Raw genomic sequence first — 18,006 nt, forward strand, 5'->3', positions numbered from 1 at the left:
GTATTTACTTTTTGTTGAATTATGTATTTATTACATACGACATTTTTAGGTTTGTCGCGTGTTACTCACAAATCCAGAATATAAAAAAGGAAAGTTAAAAATTGTACTTACGTATGTGAGTATAGTGCTCTTATTGTAGAACGACGTTTCAGAGATTGACTATCTCTTTCCTCAGGTTCGTATAAAAAAACAAAAACTAAGTACTTGGCATAGTACTGCGTCAGAAATGTAATATGAGGATTGTGGTTAAGGGTTGGTTAGGGTACATTTAAAATATTAAGTTTTTGCTATTTCAAGTACGTAAAAACCAAGTCGTTCCCTAAAAAAACTCATGTAGTAGACCTATTCACAGGTAAAAAAGTTAAAAAAGTTAAAAATCTAAAAAAACCTGCATAAATCTCAATGCAACCTGCAGGTTTGGCCTTTCCTACCCAACTTTCCTTGCTTTCTAATCTATAGTGGAATGCATCATCTTTTAACAACTTCAGCATATTTATTGACAACAGCATTAATTTTATTTAAAATGCACCTTTATTTATTTTTGTTGTATCTGTACATGAATTTATTAATTAAATTTTAAAACACGTATAGATTTCCATTTAAATACAAATATTCATAATATTTTATAACTTTATCCAAGAGGAACTGGCTTCCAGATGTCAATATGATCATGATAAACAGTTCTTATATGTTACCCTCTCTCTCTCCACCCCCACCCCTCCACACACACACATATACCTGCAATCAATCACACAATTCTCTTTTAACATTATTCAAGTTTTAGTAATTTGTACTGCCTATTATATTTCATGATTAATCAATGTAATTTGTGTACACACAATTTCTAAGAAATATTTATAGATAATTGATAAATTATTCTTGCTTGCAAACACACAACCAACATACACACATCTGAACATGAACACCACGTCATGTAATCATGTAATACTGATTCTCTCTATCTCCCTGTCTAAGATTCAGATAAAATTTCTTCGATCTCTTCAATCGTTTTGTCATCCTGCAAAGGATAAGTGCTGAGGCTGGGATCATTTTCCAGAAATTCGTGCAGCTCAGATTCAAAATCTCCAGTTTCTTCTGCTTGTGAAGAAGTTCCTTCTATGTCCACTTCTATTGGCTCCTGCTGATCCTGGCTTGCCACATCGTGCTCCTCAGAAGATACGGGGGAAGAAGGTGAACTGGGACCCAAACCAATGCCCATTGCCTTTCTTAGTGCTGGGACGGGAGCTATATCCTCGGGATTCACCTTCTTTGCCATATCCTTCAAGCTTTCTGTAATTTTTTCAGCTGCAAAAAATATGAGATTTTTTCTTCAGTTTGTTTTAGGGGTCAATTACAATGAAACTTTAACTTGTACAGTACTGATAAAAAATTTATGGACTGATAACTGCCATTATGTCAATTCAATGTTACGTGGCCAATGATGCATGTTCTTAACTAGGGCTGAGCCGATACTAGCATTTGCCGATACAGATACCTTGACCAATTACAACTGATACCAATATTTGTACAATTCAAGTTTAAAATAAAGGCTAGTTACGGAGTCAGAAATACTTACACAGAAGGGTAGGAATTCACAACCCTCCCTCCCCACAGTAACGTTCATCCCTTTCCCAAGAACTCCGGAATCAGCCCAGCATGACAATAATGCTGGTTTTGAAAATGTCCACACAGCGTTGACCACATGCCTTCAATGTCACGTTTGGGTGCAGCATTTTAGTCCTGCCTGTCATCTTGTCATCTGCTTCCCAGGAGGAAAAGCATTTCTAGGAAATTTACATGGAACTTCCTGTTTTGGACCCCCAAGTCACAAGGAAGGGTGAACAAATCTTTGAAAAGGACAAAACTTGACAAATAAGTTGTTTCTCCTGGCCACTCTTCTGGCTAGTTAGACATCAGTGCTTCACTCTAAGCCAAAATTATGCTTACATGTTTTATATAAAGGGTCTTTCATTAAGAGTGATACTTTTTAAATTTTTTTAAAAAAATAAACCACTCAACGTATTAAAGTAAATTGTGCTTTATTTTGAAGCTTAGACATTGCAGTTATGTTCTGAACAAAATATCGTTCAAATGTCCACCACGGCTTTGAACACACTGACGCACACAAAGCTCCAATTGTTAATCACTCTGGCCAACATTAGTGGTGTTATGTCTACGATAGCCTGATGAATGTTCGCCTCCAATGTTCCAAAGTTCATGGGTTGTCAGCATAGACCTGGGCTTTGATGTAGCCCCAAAGAAAAAAATCCATGGGTGTTAAATCACACGACCGTGGCGGCCAATTCACACATCCACGTCTTGAGATGATCCGGTTGCCAAACTTCTCCCTCAGCAAATCGAGCGTAGCATTTAGCTGTGTGGCACTTAGCGCCATCCTGCTGGAACCACATGTTTTCAATATCTATGGTGTCAAGTTCTGGCCACAGAAATTCGCGTAACATGGATCTGTAGCGGTTGCCATTGACGGTAACGGTTCTCTCATCATCTCGAGAGAAATAAGGTCCAATGACGCCGCCATGCCATAAACCGCACCACACAGTGAGTTTTTCTAAATGCAATGGCACCTCATGGACCACTTGTGGGTTCTTCTCGATCCAATAACAACAATTTTGTGTATTGACGAATCCACTAAGACAACAATGCGCCTCGTCTGAGAAGATGATTTTTCCACTGAAATCAGGATCAGTGGAGCCATCGTGTGCGTCGGTGTGTTCAAAACCGTGGTGGACATTTGAACGGTATTTTGTTCAGAACATAACTGCAATGTCTAAGCTTCAAAATAAAGCACAATTTACTTTGATTCGTTGAGTGGTTTATTTTTCTTTCAAATTTTAAAAAGTATCACTCTTAATGAAAGACCCTTTATTTGAAGAAGAATAAGAAGTTTGAGGTTTTGAATAATTTCTTCGCCCCTCCTAAATTATTCCTACCCTGTGCTTGAAATAGAGCAAAAATTCAAATGGTAAAAATATTCTCCATCTGTTTACATCCAATATACCGGGTTTTCGTAAACGATTGTCGGGGTTTCCTCATTGTTGTAATCGATCTGGGTGAATGACACGGTGAACACAAATGCACGATATTGTTGAGAAACTCAACACGTTTTGTTCCTTATTTGTTTCATAGACCTCTGTTTCCTGATTCTGCCATTAAGCGGCAGTTTTCCAAAATGGTGGATATTACTAGTGACAGCATTTTGGTTACGTGTGTGTTACTCACTATCTATAAACAAAAATACGTTAGAGTATTGAATTTCATCTACTTACGTAAGTGAGTATGTATTCGTTGTAAACTACGTTTCGGAAGCTTTACTGCTTCCTTCTTCAGGTTGTCGTATTTTAGGTTCGGAACATCAAGCCACCTCGGACAAGTGTCATGCGAGGATATTAGGTGAAAGGTTTGGGTTAAAAACACTTCATAGTGCTCGACATATACAGAATTAAAACTACCTTTGTTAAAAACCCTTAAAACTCTTGAAAAATCATGTTAAAACCACCACCACGGTGTACTTGAGTGGCCGTTGAAAGCCCTAGTTCCCTGCCAAGGTGAAGCGTGCGAGCAGCTGGTGCCGTGCTACGGAGTGGAGGGGTACTTCCCCTCCCACGAGAGATCCCTCCCCTCCTTTTTTTTTCTTTTTCGTCGTCACCAATCCAAGGAGAATTCGCGTTCCACTTTGGCTGCTTTCTTTACCTCTGAGGTGACATGGAAGCCTATCGAGGCATTTTTGTCATTCATATTGTCCCACTTTTTAAAAAAGCTAATCCATACATCATCCAAATTGCCATCATCCTGGTTCAGTTTATTTCTGATTCCCACACAAATAAGTGCCGTTTCGTATACGTTCCTATCCAATTTACTGTTACTTCTTTTGATAACTAACTAACTAACTCTCTAGCCTTCTTAAACCCGAACGTTCATGGCTGCAGCAACACAGGCCTTCCATCTGTCCCTATCCTGAGCAAGATCTATATACTCTTTTCCATCCCTACCAATTTCCTTTAGGTCTATCTCAACGTTGTCCCTCCATCTTCGTCTTGGTCTTCCTACAGGTTTCTTACCATCAGGTTTCCCAACAACGAATACATACTCACTTACGTAAGTAGACAAAATTCAATACTCTAACGTATTTTTGTTTATTACTAGTGAGAAGATGTTCTGTGTCCTTGAATATCACGCAACGAGGTCCGTTACAGTTGTGCAACGACATTTTCGTGCATGATATCGAAAGATGCACCGTCAATTCGATTAGAAGGTGGTATGCACAGTTCAAAGGAAAAGGTTGCATTTGCAAAGGCAAAAGCAGTGGTCGACCATCAGTGTTGGAACATGATGTGGAGCGAGTTCGTGAAACATATCTACGGAGCCCGAAGAAATTGATTCCTGCTGGATCCAAGGAACTAAACATTCCGAAGACAACATTATGGAGTGTTCTACGAAAACGGCTAAACATGAAACCATACCACCTAAGTCTGCATCAAAAGCTAACACGTAGCGACCGTCGTGTACGGGAAACGTTCGCCAGCGATATGCAAAATCTCATGGCTGACGATGAAAATTTCATCAAGAATTTCGTTTCCACTTACGAGGCGACATTCCACCTAAGTGGAAAAGTAAACACACACAATGTGTGCATATGGGGAACAGAAAATGCTCATCAGTTTGTTGAGTTGGTTCGGGACTCGCTTAAAGTGAATGTTTTTTGTGCTGTGTCGCAAGAAAAGGTGTACGGTCTTCATGGAGAAAACTGTTACAGGATTGACATTCCTGGATATGTTAAATGAGTGGCTATTTCCTCAAGTGGAAGAAGATTCTAACACATTCATCATGCAATTGGATGGAGCCCCACCCCACTTCCACTGTGAAGTGCAATCATTGCTCAAAAGAAAATTGTCACAACGTTGGATTGGACATGGGAGTGAGGAGGATGAAAACCTTTTATCATGGCTGCCTCATTCCCCTGACCTTTCTCCTTGTGATTTTTTCTCTGGGGATACGTAAAAGATAGTGTTTACTCAGAGGGTGCTCGTTGCTATGTGCAGTGTGTATGCGCAGTCGTCCGTGGATGCATTACGTCATGTGGGAGGATTGGTTTTGTGCAGGGCACATTCAGCTACTAACGCGTTGCAAAAATCGGAACAAGCAAGTTGTTGATTTTGTAGTGTTAGATTTATTTTTATTGTATTTTTGTACTTGTAGACTGCAATCACGTCTAATTCTGCTGTAGCAAGCTATGAAAAGGAGCAACCAGAAAACTAAAGGAACTGACATAAAATATCATAGATTTCCAGACGATAATTGCATAAGTAAACAGTGTATATAAAGTCCCAATCCCACCCACTCACTCACTGACTGACATAAATGTTCTCCATAAAGGAAGCCCCAGAGCCAAAAAAAAATGCCTGATTACGACCCCCCATGAAATTGTCCCAAAAGGCAGAGAAAATTAAAATATCGCTCACTTTGCCCTTTTTTAAGGGTGAAAATGCCCTTTTTCATGTCCTTAGCAACCAGTTGCCATGGGCATTTTTTCAGCACACATTGTTACCTTCATTTCTTGATTTTCTACCTACATTATTTCTCACAGATTAAAAACAGATGAATCAACTCCTGCCTCACACGAGACTGACATCTACATAAGGAGTTTCAGCCCAGATACAATTAGATATTGGTATACTCAATACGAAAATATCAACATCGTGATTGTTTTAATGAAATGTTTAGAGGTATAATAACATATGAGTTTGCCGTGCTTGTTGTTGACCATGGAAACGGGTGTTGCTAGGGAACTTAAAGAAAGTTTATTTATTTATTTCAAACCGAAAACTACTGTAATTGAATTATGCTAGACTTTAGGAATTTCAAAATATGAGCACAAGAATTTACTACAGACAAGGGGTAGGAAATTGAGGGGAATGACGGAAAACAATTATTTTTCAATTACGTTTACAAATATGAAAATGACAAAAGACGTAAAATATTTCTTCTCCAATTTAGTGTCGCTACTGAATTTGTTTATATAAAACATCCAACTAACTATTTTGAAACGGATATTACTTACCCAGTTTATCATTAAGAAAACATACAATAATATTTTGATTATTTGTACCATATTAGAGCCCATACACACGTAATGTTATGTTCCAAACTTTTCAAATAAGTGAACCACGTCATCAAGAAAAATGGTGATAAGATAGCACGAACAAAATTTGGAAATTATAAATTTAAACTCCAGAACGGTTTGTCAGCTCACATCATCAAGGAGAAGCATATGATTAAAAAGAGTGATGGGAAACATAGATTTGACTGTCTGGGAAGTTTTGTTCACGGCAGAAGAACACTGGAAGAAATTAAATAATCAGAATGGCTACATAGAGCCACTATGGAGTTTTCTTTTCACAAGTGGGGTGAATATCTATAATATTTAATATAATATTTAATGTAATGGAATACATCAAGAATCTCTGTAAAAGAGATCATTGCCTGATGACATTTAGAATTTAGAATTAAAAAATGTGTTAACAATTTTCATCTAAAATAATAATAAAAACAGACTGCCTGTTTCATAGTTAAATTGCTATGTTACAGCATTGTAACATTGAATAACTGATCCTTTTTTTTGTTAAAAAATTTTTAACCATTGTTATATCTGTATCTTTATTCAAATTAAAAATAAATGTCTGACGACAGGAGTGTGTTATCATGAAGCCGTCATTAACCCTGTCGCAGTAGTGTTAATGCTTGCTGCGAGCGCACATTTGTTGTGGTGTTAGGAGCAGTTGAGTGGTGTGGGAGATAATATGCTCATTCCAGCGTTCTAATTAAGAAAATATTATTTGTGGCAGAATTCGGCATGGAGTAGTAATTTTGTAGTATCTAATCCCTGCAGGATGTAGCACTGTGTACTTTTGGACATTGTTTGTATATTCTTCAAAATTATGCTTTTCTTGCACCTTGCAATGTTAAATTTAAGCAAAAAGGTTTCAAGAATAGGGGCTTAACTTGTAACAGAGTCAGCCTACTCTTCTGGGCATTGATTGCTGAACGATGCTTGCCACCGAAAGAAAAGGGGGAAGAAAAGAACAGGTTTGGTGGATGCTTACAAAAATTAAGTGGATCCTAATCCGCAAAATAGTTTGTGTGCTTCTTCAAACATAATTATTGTATTCAGCAATGACACACACACATAATGTACGTAAGTAGGTAGTTTCACGACTGTTGGGTTAGTTGTGACAATTTTGTGAGTGACGTGTGTGGTGGAGAAGCAATGCATGGGGAGGAAAATGGCCTGCGATGTGGTTGTCAATATGGGGTTAAAACGTAATGTTTTGGTGCGAAGAGAACCTCAAAATTTAACCTGTTTTGGACTGGGAGCAGTGTTGGGAAGAATGTACCACATGCAGTAGCAGTTGTTGTAATGTTACCTCCAAAAATGTTGCAAGTATGCACAACCTGGAAAAGAAGGTGCATCACATTGAGGTAACAAGAGACTGATCGTGACGTTCACGACAAGGTAAGGAGTGTGGCACCGGTTTCGACAAGTTCTCCATTCAAGTCGTATGCAATTTTTGGCATATTGATCTTGCTTTGCAATAATAAGATGTGCACGTGCTAAATAACATGTAAATATTACTAACATATGAGTTTTATTGGTGAACGTAACGCAGAGAAGGATGTCACATCATCGTTGTGCTTGACGAACACGAATCAAAACTTTCTCTCTTCGCAATGATTGCTGGTTGCTTAATTACATGCATTAGAAGAGGATATTAATTATCATGAAAAGAAAAGTCTGGATAGCTATTGATAAAATTGGTAAATTTAAGTATGCAGTTTTATTATCAACATTACAGTGATTACCAGACAAGTTAAGCTGGAAGAGTCTTGTATTTTGTATTCCTGAGTATTCACATCCGATTTTTGGACCATATTTACCGTTCATACTATTCAGTACATCTTGTAACTTAACATTATTATATTCCTCATTATTTTGTAACACAATGACAAAGTTTAGGGTAATACTAAACAGAATATGAAGGCCACTGGGACTGGTAAGGTTAAATACTTTTTGGTTTGTTTGGGATACAGTTTTAGAAAAAACATTGTTAATCCATGCAGTGACTACATTTCACCATATACAACTCTACATCGCTCCAGTGTAATGTGAATTATGTGTAACAATCACGAATCTTCCTTCCAGGTGGAAAACTTGTTACATGTATACTGGTACATGTATTTGGTGAGTTAAACCATTGAAGGAGTTGCCCTTATTATTAGTAATAGGCCAGTGTTTGCTAATCCAGTTCATTCAATTGATTATCTTGCTTTCCAAAGGTGATTCTGGCTATTGTCAAAACGATTATAATTTGTGCGAGGGTGGGCCAAAGGTACTTTGTCCATACAAGTTTAATTTCAGGTTCTCATAAATTTCTGTATTCATTTATATATATATATAGGATAAAAGGAAGGAGGGCGGGCCACAAGGGCTAAATAAAAAGTGAAAGAGGAGAGAGGAAACACTCACCGGACAAAGTAAAAATTCAAATTTTCATGATGGTATGTCACATCTTCAGGAGTAGGGAGACCTTGTAGAACTAAGTGACAAGATGGAAGAGTAAGCATGACCTGCAGTGTTGCCACGTCCCGAAAAAAAAAAAAAGTGTTGACAGTACCACAATGGTTCTTTCCCCTGGCTTGTCGAAAACTGTGAGTGGTGGGGGGGTGGGAAAAGGTGGTGGTGAGGGTGAGGATAGGGGATGAGGGGCGTTACTGGGTGGCCTTGTTCAGGCCTGGAGGTGTGGTTGTATTCATGGTCGATATGTAGGCCCTCTCCCATCTTCTACGTATTGAGGTGTTGGTGGATTGGGGCAAGGAGTGGACGATCGCTACCTGGAAGCAGTCATTAAAAGGAATATTGTGGTGATTGGTGTGAATGGCAACAGCAAAGTCCAGGTTTTGGGTAGAGGAGCGCTGGTTGTTGATGCGGAGGTTCAGGGCTGTGGATGTTTCCCCCAGGTAGAAGCTCCCACAGATGTTGCACGTGAGGATATAAATTAGGTTAGAGCTGTAGCAGGTTCCTTTGGGGTAGAGGGTGAATTTGCCGGTGGCAGTGTGGACCTGGAGGGTGCGGGAAGTGACAAATATGGGGCAGGTTTTGCACCTTGGGCGGTTGCATTTGTGGGCATGTGCGAGTTGATTGTGAGTAGGTGGATTGTGGTGGACCAGGATGTTTTGGAGATTGGGAGGGTGTTTGAAGACAACTCTGGGCTTGTCGGGGAAGATATTTCTGGTGTCAGGATCACTGTGCAGGATGGGAAGGAGGGAACGTAGAGTGTGTCTGATTTTGTTGCGGTTGGGGTGATATTGGGTGACAAATGCAGGGGGATTGGTGGCAGGTTTCTTGGTGGGAGTGTATGAAGCAGCTCGGGATATTTGTTTGGTGACCAGGGTGGAAGGATATCCACGGTTAGTCAAGGCTTGGTGTAAGCGAAGGTTATAGTTCTGTCGGGAGGTGGCTGAGGTGTTGAGGTGTTGACATCTGAGGGCCAGGGAGAATGGGATGGCTTTCTTGGGTGTGGAATGGATGGGAGCTCGAGAAGTGTAGGTATTGAATATGGTTGGTAGGTTTGATGTGGATGGAGGTTTCCAAATGTCCTTCCTTCATGTGCACATCCACATCCAGGAAGGTGATTTGGTTGGTGGAGTGAATCCAGGTGAAATTGATGGAGCTGAAGTGGTTAAGTTTGTCTAGGAAGGTGGTCAGAGAAGGTTCTCCATGCATCCAAAGCATGAAGATGTCATCGATGAAACGGAGCCAGAGGAGAGGTTTGAGAGATTGGGTCTCCCCACCACTCACAGTTTTCGACAAGCCAGGCGAAAGAACCATCTATATATATATATTTTGTGGTACTGTCAACACTTTTTTTTTTCGGGACCTGGCAACACTGCAGGTCATGCTTACTCTTCCATCTTGTCTCTTAGTTCTACAATGTCTCTCTACTCCTGAAGATGTGACATACCATCACGAAAATTTGAATTTTTTCTTTGTCCGGTGAGTGTTTCCTCTCCTCTTTCACTTTATATATATATATATATATATATATATATAAGGTGTTTGTACTGTGTAACTCCAAACTGCGCTGCTAGCATATCACGATAGTGTGTTCTCCTGAAATGTAACGACCCTTTTCCCGGAAACTGTGAAAAATTTAGAAAAAAGTTGAAAAATTTGGAAAAAAAGTTGAAAAATTGAAGGAAATCGGCCGAAAAATGCATTGTTGTTTTTTTCCACTCATTCCCTTCACGAGTGCTCTACTGCTCACAATTGGGTCTGAACTAAAAATAGATACACCACCACGCCATGCTTGAGTGATAACCAATAGCACTTGACCTCTGCCCTCCCCTCCCTCAAGAGCACCAATGTTACCCCGCACCCAACGGCCGCTACCCAATGTGCCAGGCTCAGTGTTGCCACATGAAGGGAAATTTCCCTTTTGCAGGGAAATTTGGACCGAAATTTTAGCCAAAAGGGAAAAAGGGAATTTCGATTAAAAATACCACAATTTAAGGGAAATTTTAAGACATCTGACTACATTATTACAGTTTATGTTATGCTCCAGTTTCATATTCACATTTTCATTTTTTCTGTTCATTTTTCTGCTCCCTTGAATATAGCCTGCATCTATTTATATTTCTGTTAAGTACATCGCTTTTCTGCACCTTCAGATAATACTAACGATGAGGATTAACGATGAAATGGATTCCTGACCAGGATCCAAACCTGGGACATCTGGTCAGGGAGCTATGAAAGTGACACGAATGTGAAAATTTAACTTCTTCTATTCCACGGACACGGACCGACGGAAATACTGCTACTACTGCTTTCACCACCACTAATAATAATAATAATTACAGCTACTGCTACTACCACTACTAATATTTATTATTATTATTGTATGATTAGCTTAGGTGAAGGGAAAAATTGGTCCAAAAAGGGAAATTTTGCCCCTAGGAGAGGGAAAGTGTGCCCTCATATTGTGGCAACACTGGCCAGGCTTGTTTTGCCATGCTTTCTCTTGGATATGCGAGAAGAGAAGATCGAATGTGCTTGGATGTTATTTTAAATCGACCTTGACTTGTTTCCTTGTCCTAAGAGCTGCTGAAATCTCGCAGGTGAGGAGGGGGGGAGCAGCCCGAAATGACTGCTGGACTTGCAGTATTTGCCAATGTGTATGGCAGGTCAAGCTCTTTCATCGATAAATACACCACCTTGAGAGAGAAGATTGCAGGAATGTTCCAATATACAGATGCGTGGCACCTGGAAGTCTGGCCCATCTGTCCAGCTCTGACCTAGATTTCAGTAGGTTCCCATGAGTGAGCTACTCTCGGCGTTTGTAGCCGGCAACTTCCAGTAACCGTTTTAATTCAAAACATGTTCTTTGTTCCCTGCAACACTTCATCAAAAAGCGAAAATGTTAAGAGATAATCAAAGCCACATACGCAAAATAAATAGCGTCAACCCGCTTAATGCGTTGTCATCCAGGTTTCCCCAAAAGTTTACTTCGATCTTACGTGCATCGTAACTCCCGTTTCCCACTTCATACGTTTTCCTAATTGTGTCGTAATATCTGCCAAAAAAGTGTCCTGGGGGGGGGGGAGGGGCTGATTACAGGCGAGGGTGGAAGTGGACCCACCCCTCTTCCTTTCCTTTGACGTCTAAAATGGGGCAACCAGTTCTCGATATATTCTTGAAAGAAAAGGAAAAAAAAAAGTGACCCCCCCTCTTCCCAGCTCATTCTCCGCCACTGTTGTGCACGGCAATGTTGATAATTGCAGAATTCAGTTGTTTTTTTTTTTTATGCTGTTGTCTGCATAGGAAATGTTACCCGTATTATTGTCTGTTGTATACTAAAACGTAAAGCAAGGGTCATTTCTTACTTCTTTACACAGCTGTTAAAAGTCCCGTCTTCGACAGTTGCATTATCTTTAAAATGCTGGGAGTTTTCTCTTCCGCACCTGTTGCTCGAACTTCCAGCTGGTCTCCTTGTTTTTACGATGCAGCTGGCGCCAGTGTTTTGTCTAGCATCTGTAAAGCTCTTGCTTGCCGATAACAGCAATTACTCATCCAGCACAAGAAAAAAGTTGTTGTTTTGAATCTCGCAAAGCTGTTTTCATTTGACGATAACAAAATTCGATCTCCAGAAAGGAAAACAAGAGTTAAAATAACTTCATGTTGTGCGCCTTCTGATAAGCATAACTGTAAATTTAATTCGCATCCGCTTTTCTTCAGAACCATTCATGTGGGAAAAAAAAGTGTTCAGTGTAGGAATGGTCGCTGAGACAGATTAAAAAGACATTATTCAAGGGGAAAACGTTTGGAGCGGTGGGTGTTTGACATCGAGAATACTCCTAAATCCAACATTAAATCATCGATTAACGTGAGAGTAAATAACGATCTACCATTTTGATATGTAAAAATGCACAGATTCATAAAGCTTGTTTTCAGTTCATTTTATGCTGATGGGCTAATTGGGACTAAATATACAGTTTAAAGTGAAATTCAATTCCAAACCTACATGACTTTCGACAGGGACGCTGTTTAATGATGTGTCCTAGAATACGCATTTGGGTGAAGACAGATCGCAAGTTGCGCATTTCCTTTTTCACACTGGATTACAATGCAGGTCAAGGAAGGAGTTTGGACTGCTCCCTTGAATGGGGAAAGGGGAGGGTGAATGAAGTTTGTTGAAGCAAAGAAAACGTGTTTTTTTTTTACGATGTATTTTACACAGCCGAACCAGAACGAAAATAACAGCCCCGCCTTTTTTTTTTTGTCTGGTGCCTAGAAAGGTTGTGTTGTTTCTCCATAGAGATCTAATCTTACCAGTTAATCTTGTAACAGACAATGCTCCAGTAGACCCGTATAAAATCCAACATTCATTCTGCCCGATTATCTTCCGACTTTTGCTGGTGCCAGTGTGACTGGTGTCAAGGTTCTTCGAGTTTCACTTGCAATAAGCGAGAGATTGTTTTCCTTTCCATAGGTCTAGGTGCAAACGGGTTTCTCATGAACTATAATTGTAAGAATTTCCTGGAAAAGCAACGACTGTGCACAATTGAAAGAAAGTAACATTATTTTAAATTATTTTTTGTGAAAACGTTTTCATGTTCTATTTTCATTCATAACAGGTTGTATAACTACCAGGATAAATGGTGTTACCATCTCCTAGGCATCTTTGTGTCCGTTTGAGCTCCGTTTAAGCAGAAAATTGGGGCAAATTCCAATAACGACCCTTTCGAAATAACGACCCTTTTCCCGGGAACTGTGAAAGGTCGTTGAATCGAGAGTTGAGTGTAACTGTGTTTTTATGCTTATAACAACCATACACTACAAGAGAAATATTAAAGCAGTATGCCTTAATAAACAGTTACAGACTTTCTCAAGGTACAGTAAATTAAGAATGTAATAAAGGCTGTTATTATACATAATAATGTATTGTGTTTGATATTTTTTTGGAGTCTGGAGTCTGAGTCAATCAAACCACATCAGCCTTAGGTCTATTATTTCCTCGGTTTCTACTAATCTTGCTTCAGGTTAAGGAAAAGCATTTCTGTGTAAGTGAACTTTGGTTGAACCAAGCAGAGTTTGGACTGTATTTCGTAAAGAGATGATAATTATGTATAAAAAGAAAGGAAGGATAATCAATTGAAAATCAGGAAGAGGAAATTTAGTAATATAAAATATGTCATTACTCCCAGACAGTTAGCAATCAGCCCAGTCAGGAAATATTAATGGAATGCTTATGTCAGGTATTGCCGAGTTGGATTTACTGAGGGGCATAACGGCATAACCAGGAAATGTGCAAGTAGGAAGGATGACACCTGAATAACTGGGGATTGTTATGCGGAAAGAGAGAATAAATGGTTGTGGGAAAAGAGTGAAGTGGGGATTGAATTGGGAGTCGTTGGTGAAACAGGAATTGATTATTATCTCTGGAGTTCCGAGGAGATTCACGTCTATTGTTGAGACGGGTAAGAATCCTTACTTTCCTATCCAAATATGTGCCGGATCCAACCATGACGATATAAAATGCATTTGAGCGTGAAAGTCCTTAAAGTTCTTTTAAGGTTGTGTTTTCACCTCTTGCAGCTGAGGCCATGTAGGTTTACCATTATTTATAATTAGTGTGTAAATAGGATCGAGCTTACGCACCCCAGGAAATCGATCCCCATACCGAGAGTATGTTACCCAAGGAGGTGAGCCCGTCTCTACAGCTTTCAGGTAACTGAAGGTACAATACGATTTTACGTCAATCTCAATGAAATACATTGGTACGTAAGTTACATTCAATGCACTTGGTCACACACAATCATTGTGGTGTTAAATATTATAGAGAAAAAGTATAAATTGCTTACCTAGTTGAACCTCAGCTTCAGATGGTTGGGGCACATGTGACAAATGAGACGGGGGATTCTGGCTCAGCCTATCTCGCTGCACCTTCTGTAGTTTCTCCAGCAACTCAGATGTTTGATCTAGTCTTGTCTGCATGGCTTCCTCGGCACTACGCTGAGCTTCGGCACTTCGATACTGCTGTTCTGTATCAAAAAATGGGACAACTAATTATTGTAATTCTCCCTTAAAAACAACTTTAATACTCTTTCGTCTGAAGAAATTTCTTCAAATGTGCATTTTCCAAATACAATGTACACCCCTGTTCACATAAAGTGGTACATTTAAGAGAGTTGACCAGTTAAAATGTGTGCCTCTTGATGTGAATAGGAGTGGACATACCAATTACTTTTGAATTCCTGAAACTCACCGACACATAATTTTAAACAGTCTAAAATTGTTAATAACTAGATTAAAAATAGTACAAATTAAGTAAAAAAGAAGTTTACCCTGTCATGGTATGAGCTTTTCCATGAATGGTCCATTGCTAACTGCTTGAATCAGTGGCGGCAATTAGGGGGGCGTTTGCCCCACCCCCCACACTTTTCGCAAATTTTGCCCCAGCACTATGCTAAATCTTATCTACAATGGTAAATATACTGTCTCCCCCCCCCCCCCCCTCGGTTTTGGAACCCAATCACTAGAGGCATATTTCGTTTTTGATGAAAACACAAAATGTGAAATAACACACTGTAATGTTAATTTTTCATGTTTCTGAAAGGTGTCAAGTGCATTTTCCTACCCTGTTTTGTCACGAAATGATGTGAAATGAACTGCAAAATGCGAAATAGGCTCTTAAACACGAAATTTACCATTTATAAACCGACACAACACTTTCTGAAGTCTGACTGTGAGTTATGCAATTCACAGATAATTGATTAATTCTGCTGCAAAATTTTGAGGAGCAAAAATGGACTCCTTTATACAGGAATAAACTTAATATTCTGCTAAGGATTTAATGTGCTGGATATGTTTATTTTGTGTAATAGTGCAGTTTTTACATCAATTTTTGGATTATATTCACATTTTTAAAACCAAAATGTCATTTTATAAGCTGCTTTTTCACTGCTATAACAGCGAAATTTCATTTTTTTTATCGCATTTGAACCCGAAATTGACTGTTTTTGTACCGAAATTTTGCTTTTTTATTTACCAAAAATATGTGCCTTTACCACTGGCTTGAATTGTTGTTTGAAGTCAACTTTATGCACAGATAAGCTAATCGGAACTGGACCTACAGTTTAAAGTGTGATCTGAACAACTGTGAAATGTGCCTCCACTGGATATCAAACCTGGGACCCCTTGCAAGGCAATGACGTTACCTTCATTACTAATTGAACTCACTGGACAGATGATGTGATAAAAATCTGATTTACGAAGTTAAGTAACTGTCAAAAGGTTGATAAGACATCAAAAAAGAAAGAAAAAATGTTATTTCTACACAATTTTAACAGACATGAATTAAACAAAGTGTGTTTTCTTTTAATTTGAAAAGATTTTCCTCTTTATGCAAAAAAATGTCAAGTTAATGCACTAATCCTATAGGCTAGGCATGGGCATCATGCTATGGACGTACATAAGGAGTGTGGAGGTAAAGCTCCACACATTCCAGATTTCGGCCATCCAAGAGGCCTTGCAGGGACAGTGTTGAATAAATTGCCATACCAGGAAATGAACTTGGGTCTCTCATATGGCAGATGCTACTGACTGAATACTTGTGGTTCAAACAGAACAATGTTTCAGTATTTGAATTATAATGAATAGAGTTTAACCTTTAGCGGACAGAGCCTAGCACAAAGGTAAACCCTATTTGGACAGGACTTTTTCAAGCATGCGCTATTGAAACTTGCTGTGAAGCACAAAAAAAAAAAAATCATAGCTCTAGAACTAATTGCCGTAGAGATATGAAATGGTTTTCTTTTTGTTTGCAATGAAAGGGCTTTCAGCAGAGGTGAAATTTATACATTATGCCTCCCAATAATGAGTGTTACACGAAGAAGGAAAAGAAAAGAAAATTGATTTTTTAAAAAAACGTTATTCGACATGCCCTTGTGGTCACCACAATAGATCAAAGTGAAGGGCAAATGTAGTATGTAGCAGTGGTACATTTCTACAACCATGCAAAGTTTCATTGAAAACAGAGGGGGGGATAATAGCAATGTATAAGAGCTGCAGTGTTACCAGCTTAAGGAAGGAATTTTCCGTTTGGATCTAGCATCACCCTATGCATGCTGGATGGACCAAATTTTGATGGAAGCATGACCAAAGACCACTTGTTGAGATTGCCAGTTGCCATGCCCCAACTTTGAAAAAAGGAAACGGAAATTATAATTATGCAACATTTCCGAATGACCTACTTGTAGAAAATTTTAAAAATTGGGCCTTTGCACCTGGGTCCCCACATTGTTGAAGTGTTACTTTGGTCTCATTATTATATGTAAATTATGATATATATAAGAAAAAAGTAGTGGTTTAGGAGTTATAGCCATTTATATAATATTTATCCCACAGTGGCAAAAACCAAATGTCAGTTGGTATGTATATTAATGAACAAAAAAGACATGTGAAATATCATGTGTAGTTTCAAGAATTGTCATGTTAATCGCTGCCATGTGGTGCTGGGATATGTATATCCCAACCGTCGTCAACAGGTTTGGCAACACAGGGTGTAAATATCCCATCCATCCGTTAAAGGTCAATTTAGAACTGAACCGATAAGCATAGCACCTACTGATTCCCACCAATACTGATACTTAAAAACTGTAACAATTAAAAGTGATTCACATTGATTCCATTGATTTTTTTATTACATCACTTTTGTGCTACTTTTGGCTAATTGCGAAGATGGGGATGAGTGATGATATCATGAAATTAATGAATAGACACTCACATGCTCAGGGAAGGATTCGAACCCAGTACCCCTGGCATCATAGTGTGAGGCTGGCATAAGTGGTTCAGTATATTCATAAATGCTAATATAAAGGTTTCCATTGAAACTATACCATAGTAATCTGCCAGTTTTGCTTCAAAATATTCATAATTTCTCGTGACGTAATTACTTAATCACATATCCAACTCTACTCACAATATTGCTGTAAAAACAATAAAAAATACTGGGCGTTCAAAAAAATGTAATGGAATATCTGCTATATTATTGTGAGTATTAGAACAATATATAGGGAAAAGTTACAACATAGACACAGTTCCTGTGTGCAATTACAATAAGTGCTCAAACTACGAACCACCAGCCTGCAAACACCTTTGCACACAATGCTGTACATTCCTGATGACATGTTCCAGAGTAGTCACAGGGATTGCTTCACAAGCCATTTCAATTTCATGGCATAGGTTCACTAGTAAACGTGGCTTCTTACTTTACACTACGTTGCCCTGCCTCCATTGACGTTGCATTCTGCACTTCACAGACTTCCAATACCACTTCAGAATTTTTGCACCTCGAATAACATCAGTGTTTGTGCCATCACTGCACTTTCCCAACTTATTGCATCGCATCGCATCACTGAACACTAACGCTCTCT

The 18,006-nt window shown here is 38.9% G+C and overlaps 1 protein-coding gene across 1 annotated transcript in view; it reads right to left on the bottom strand.

Annotated features, from left to right (window-relative positions):
- Positions 1-525: 525 nt before the first annotated feature.
- The window catches only part of Brd7-9 (Bromodomain containing 7/9), an 87,829-nt gene continuing 70,348 nt past the window's right edge, over positions 526-18,006 (bottom strand). The window contains exons 9-10 of the mRNA XM_083139433.1: positions 14,434-14,613; positions 526-1,305 (exon numbers count right to left, since the gene is read on the bottom strand). Of these exons, the coding sequence (XP_082995559.1) occupies positions 971-1,305; positions 14,434-14,613 (515 nt within the window). The 3' untranslated portion in view covers positions 526-970. The remainder of the gene's footprint in view (positions 1,306-14,433; positions 14,614-18,006) is intronic.

The sequence above is a fragment of the Lepisma saccharinum genome, chromosome 17 (assembly GCF_977018435.1).
Source record: "Lepisma saccharinum chromosome 17, izLepSacc3.1, whole genome shotgun sequence".
NCBI classification, from domain to species: Eukaryota; Metazoa; Arthropoda; class Insecta; order Zygentoma; family Lepismatidae; genus Lepisma; species Lepisma saccharinum.